This window comes from Nesoenas mayeri, assembly GCF_963082525.1.
Source record: "Nesoenas mayeri genome assembly, chromosome: 29".
NCBI lineage: Eukaryota > Metazoa > Chordata > Aves > Columbiformes > Columbidae > Nesoenas > Nesoenas mayeri.
This window is the reverse complement of record NC_137561.1, coordinates 521,051-526,932: the sequence shown is the minus strand read 5'-3', so window position 1 is coordinate 526,932 and position 5,882 is coordinate 521,051. Positions and strand designations below refer to the sequence as shown.

The following is a 5,882-nucleotide window of genomic DNA, read 5'->3' as shown; positions in this document are numbered from 1 at the left end:
TGTCTACACTGGGGTAGAGCAGTGATGCATTCATGGGACGCCCATGTGAACAGGAAGGGGACAAATGGCTCTAAAATGCCTTCCAGCCAGTTCTTTACTCATCGCAGATACACCATCCAGGCCACGAGCTGCAGCTTCTCCAGGAGATGCTGTGGGACACGGTGTCAAAGGCTTCACTGCAGTCTAAGGACACAACACCCACAGCCCGTGTGGCGCATTCACTGCCCACGACAGACTTTCCCTCATCTGCTCAGCGGTCACCTTGTCACAGAAGGAGATCAGGCTGGTCAAGGAGGACCTGCCTTTCATCAAGCCATGCTGATTGGGCCCCATTGCTCGTCTGTGTGTGTGACCTCACAGTCCTTTCCCAGCCATGTTCCTGCTGTTGGCCAATCCCCTGCAGAGGCAGAAGTGACCTCACAGTGCCCTCCACACCCATTGGTTCCTACTGGACAATGAGTTCCTGAGACACAAGTGACCACACGGCATCGTACCCACCATCACCCTCCTTGTGGTCCAGTGTGTGAGCAGATGAAACTGAGCTGCTTTCATCAAATGTATCTGATAGATTTCCTATCAAGGGTTTGAGTGGAGAAACGTTCCTCAGAGGAGCTGCTGTATTTACTCTGGGGCATTTTATATCTCCAAGGAAAAGATTCATGGAATCCTACAATAACAGAGGTTGGAAGAGACCCCTGAACACCATCTCTGTCCCACTGACCTTTATGGCACCCCAAGGAACAGCTGATGGCATTTGTGCTCCCTTGGGTTCATCTCACCACATGCACACAGTGGACATGTATATGATGACCTAGTATTTCATAGAATCAAGGAATCTCCTGAGTTGGAAGGACCCAAAGGATCATGGAGTCCAACTCCTGTCCCTGCACAGGACACCTCACAGTTCACCCCGTGTGTCTGAGGATGTTGTCCAGTCTCTTGTTGAACACTGTCAGGTTGGGGCCGTGACACCTCCCTGGGGAGCCTGTTCAGTGTCCAGTACCTCTGGGGAAGAACCTTTTCTGAATGTCCAACCTAAACCTCCCTGACACATCTTCTGCCTTTCCCTCAGGTTCTATCATTGGTCACCAGAGAGAAGAGATCAATACTTAACGTTCCTTGTCCCCTTGTGAGGAAGCTGTAGCCACCATGAGGTCTCCTTTGAGTCTTTTCTTCAGCTCCAATGCTCAGAAACCCCTTGGTTTGCTTTCTGAAGCAGAAAGGAGGAGCCATGAGCTCCAGGCAATGGGAAGGGGGATCCTGTCCCTCACACACGGCTCAGGGCTCTTCCTGGGACCGTGGGATGTGGATGTGCACGGCCCAGGGAAGGACAACACTGGGACAACAACTTCCAGCTTCCCCATGGGGCTGCAAGGAGGCAGCGAGGCCCCAGTGCCATGAGGACAACATGTCTGCTCCTGGGGTCAGTGGCAGAGACAACTGCCCTGGCCAAGGGGACACAGACCTGGCTTCTGTGGGTCCCTTCCAGCCTTACAGCGCCCTTTGCCATCTCCACCACAGGCTGTTCCACACGGTGCTGCCCCTGCCCCTCTTTCCCTGCAGGCTGCAGACACCCATCTCGCTTCCCACCTGCTCTCACCCAGCATCTCTGCACCTTCACTGCTGTGTCTGCACCCTCACCGGCTGCTCTTTGGAACACAAACCATGGGCTGATCCAGCTCCCTCTGGGTCACCTCTTGCCCCACAGCACTGCCCTTCCAGTGACATTTCTTACTCCTCATATCCATTCCTCACCTTCCAAGTAGACTTCTTTTTTCTCTTTCCTGCTTCTTCCCACTATCAAGAAAAGCTCGACCATCTCATAAACTGCCCTTCATGCAGGGAACCCAACCCGTTAGGCTTCTTGTGTTTTTTTATCTGAGCATAGAGAAGTCACCTCGCCATGATCTTCTAAATCCCATGAGTGCTGCTGGCCTTTCAGCCTCTCTGATAGACACGACCATGTCCCTGCCCATGTCCCGTCATGTTCTCAGGTGGGATGGGCATGACAACCCGTCTCTCTTCCTGGGTAAGACCTGTGGGCCCTTGGGCAGAGGTTCTTTCCCAGCCATGTCCCTGCTGCTGGGCTGTCACCTCCAGACACAGAACTGACCCCACTGTCCCCTTCACACCCACAGGATTCTGACTGGATTATGAGTGTGTGAGACACAACTGATCTCATAATACCACACCCAGCCTTCCACCTCCTTAGCACTCAGGACCTCAACAGACTGAAGCATGTTCTATACATTCCTACCCCTGCCCCTCTTTCCCACAGGCTGTAGACACCCATATCTCTTCCTCACCTTGTTCAAATATGTCAAATATATTTTCTACTAACACTGTGAGGGAAAAGCACTCCTCACTGGAACTTCTGTACTTCCGTTAACACCTTCCATATCTTTTCTTCTGCATTACCTTTTTTTTTTTTTTTTTTTTTTTTTCCCCTATTCTTCCACCTATTCTCTCTCCAGAAACCTCCCCAAGGCAAAAATTCTGTCAAATCACAGAATAACTCAGGTTTGCAAGGAGCCCTTGTCTCACTCATCTTGTCTCACTCTCCTGCTCAGGGTGAACCAGGTGCGGCTGCTCAAGGCCGCCACCCAGGTTTGTATCATCCTCAAAGGCAATAAGGCTTCACTCCGTTACATCATAGAAGGGGAGAATAAAGATGTTCAACAGTGTTGTCCAAGTGCTGGTCACTGAGGGATGACACCAGTAACTGGCTGCACACAGGACTTCGTATCACTGGTGATATTTGTGCTGGATGGTTCAGCCAACTTCCCACCCAGCATCCACTTCTTGAGCCCCATCAGCACCACTCTGGCCAGAAGGAGACCATGGCTGAGCCTTGCAAACGCCCTGTACACAACATGCCTTTCTTTCCCCTGTCCATTTGGGTTCAGCAATCCCTTCCTTGTCACTCACATTCCTGGAAATGGCTACAGGAGGACGTGTCCCATCCCCTTCCCAGGGAGGGAAGCAGGGTGGCCAGCCTGTTATTCTCCCCATTCCTATTCCTGCTCTTCCTGAAGATGGATTTGAGGTCTGCGTTTTCTAAAGACCCAAGAGCCATTCTGGTTTCCTTGACACTTATGAGAGCACAATCTGGAATCACAAGAAAGAGTGACAGAGCAGACAGGAGCACTTGCAATGTTCCTTTTCAAGGCAGCTGAGATGTATCTTACTGATCCAGTGGGATTTGTCTATGGAATCACATACAGAAATATCAGATTCTGTCAGGCATCCATATCTGAGTTGGTCTCAGGACTCCTTGTTCACCCAGGGACTCTCAGAGACAGAGTCTGTCCCTTTTACACACAGCGGCAGGAGTCACAGTGTCCCTCCAACCTCCTGTTGCCACTCCCAAAGGACGGGAAACACCTCAGCCCTGCGCTGTGTCACCTGCTCTGCACTCATCTGACATGTCCCACATCATGAGGAATGGACACAGGGAGCTCAGTTCAAGGAAGCACAACTCAGTGCAGCATTCAGGTGATTTCCCATAGGTTGTTCCTCCCAATATGAAGTGACCTCAAGACCTCGTCTGTCTCACAGTCCTTCACGGAATGGAAAGGAATAGTTGATGGTGTTTGTGCTCACTCAGGTTCATGTCACCTCACGTACATGATGTGCGTGCTCACATCTCATCTGTACAAGGCAAACATGGACTTCTGAACTATTCATTGAGTGTCCATCCATGGAGAGAAAACAGCCTCTGTGGATGAGAAGCCAGTGCTGGAAATGGTGGTTGTGAGGGGCCAGTCCATGGTGATTGACCTGGGGCTCCTTCCACGGGGTGTCCAGTGCACAGGGGCACAGCCCAGCCCTGCTCTGCTGGTCCTGCAGGTCTCTGGCAGGAGCCTGGCTGTGAGAGGACACTGCTGTGTGCCAGCCCTGCACACACACACTGTTCAGCTGTACTCTGGTGTTTGAATCTGTGGCCACTTCTGTAGGAATAAGCTTGAGAGAAACTTGGCAAGAAGATATAAACCATCATGCACTGCCCAAAGAAGATAACTTTTCCTTGTGCAAGTACTGTTACTGAGGCCAGTTCTGTCACAGCAGTGCCCATTGCCTGTCCCTGCCTGCGCCCACAGCACTGACACACAGCAGGACGGTGACCAAGCTGCCAGAGCACTCAGGCCTTGCACCAACACCAGGGATGAGAAGGAGAGTGTGGAGTGGAACCAGAACAGCTCTGGAAGAACAAGCGCTGCTGCTCCCTGGCAGGGCTGACATGCCAGAGCTGTTTTCCCCTCCACCCACGCACAGGAACTGTCCCTGCAGCTCCAAAAAGCCCTTGCAGGAAGAATATAGTGAAAAACAAGTCACTAAAGAGCCCTTTATTCTGTTTAGAGACAAGGAGAGCACTACTGCTCATTTAAGCATCCAACAGTTATAAAAGAAAAGCCAGCAGTGAATTAGAAATGGGGTTGACAACATTATCACAATAAGAAAACAACCAACAACACCAGAAAAAACAGTTGACAGGCTGGGCTTGTAATTAGCTACATTAAAACTCCTGTATAAAAGAAGATGGCCAGTTTATTGCTTCAGAAACCAGAGGGATAAGAGTTTGCGCAGGGCATCCTTGAGCTGCTGGTTCCTCATGCTGTAGATGAGGGGGTTCACTGCTGGAGGCACCACCGAGTACAGAACAGACACCACCAGGTCCAGGATTGGGGAGGAGATGGAGGGGGGCTTCAGGTTGGCAAACGTGCCAGTGCTGAGGAATAGGGAGACCACAGCCAGGTGAGGGAGGCAGGTGGAAAAGGCTTTGTGCCGTCCCTGCTCAGAGGGGATCCTCAGCACAGCCCTCAAGATCTGCACATAGGACACCATAATAAACACAAAACACACAAATGCTAAACAAACACTGATCACAATTAGCCCAAGTTCCCTGAGGTAGGAGTGTGAGCAGGAGAGCTTGAGGATCTGGGGGATTTCACAGAAGAACTGTCCCAGGGCATTGCCCTTGCACAGGGGCAGTGAAAATGTATTGGCCGTGTGCAGCAGAGCATTGAGAAACCCAGTGGCCCAGGCAGCTGCTGCCATGTGGACACAAGCTCTGCTGCCCAGGAGGGTCCCGTAGTGCAGGGGTTTGCAGATGGCAACGTAGCGGTCGTACGACATGATGGTGAGAAGAGAATACTCTGCACCAAACAAGAAAAATACAAAGAAGACCTGGGCAGCACATCCTGCAAAGGAAATGACCCTGGAATCCCACAGAGAATTGGCCATGGACTTGGGGACAGTAATAGAGATGGAGCCCAGGTCGAGGAGGGCGAGGTTGAGCAGGAAGAAGTACATGGGGGTGTGGAGGTGCTGGTCCCAGGCTATGGTGGTGATGATGAGGCCGTTGCCCAGGAGGGCAGCCAGGTAGATGCTCAGGAAGAGCCAGAAGTGCAAGAGCTGCAGCTCCCGTGTGTCTGTGAAGGGCAGGAGGAGGAACTGGGTGATGGAGCTGCTGTTGGACATTGGCTGCCTGTGGACATGAGGACCTGTGCAAGAAGGAAAAGTTTTAGATTGAGACTTCTCTCGGAAAAACCAAAGCCATTTCCCACAAACCCTCCCACCCCGTCACACACAGAGACACTTTTCTTTTTCCAGGAGAACGTCCTGGCTGAGCCCTCGTCGGTGCTTGATGAGTGTGCAATGAAGAGGAGGGTCTCTGCCCAGGGGCTCCTGACCAGTCAGCCTGACCCTGTGTGATCGGGTGGGCAGGGGCCAGTCCTGGGGTTCAGCTTTGTCAGCTGGAACCGCTCCTGGTGCAGAAGGGACTGTCAGCATCTGCACCCTCAGGCCTGAGAAACTGAGTTTGAGAGGTTTGGGGTTTCTACAGCTCCTTCTCCCCTCCCACCCTGGGGAGTGTTGTTGGG

The 5,882-nt window shown here is 52.0% G+C and overlaps 1 protein-coding gene across 1 annotated transcript; it reads right to left on the bottom strand.

Annotated features, from left to right (window-relative positions):
• Nucleotides 1-4,548: 4,548 nt before the first annotated feature.
• Nucleotides 4,549-5,481, bottom strand: LOC308050743 (olfactory receptor 14J1-like; the record flags this gene model as incomplete). The annotated part of the gene is made up of 1 exon (XM_080360882.1): nucleotides 4,549-5,481. One exon carries the CDS (start codon nucleotides 5,479-5,481, stop codon nucleotides 4,549-4,551), a length of 933 nt encoding a protein of 310 aa, XP_080217008.1.
• Between the last annotated feature and the right edge of the window lie 401 nt (nucleotides 5,482-5,882).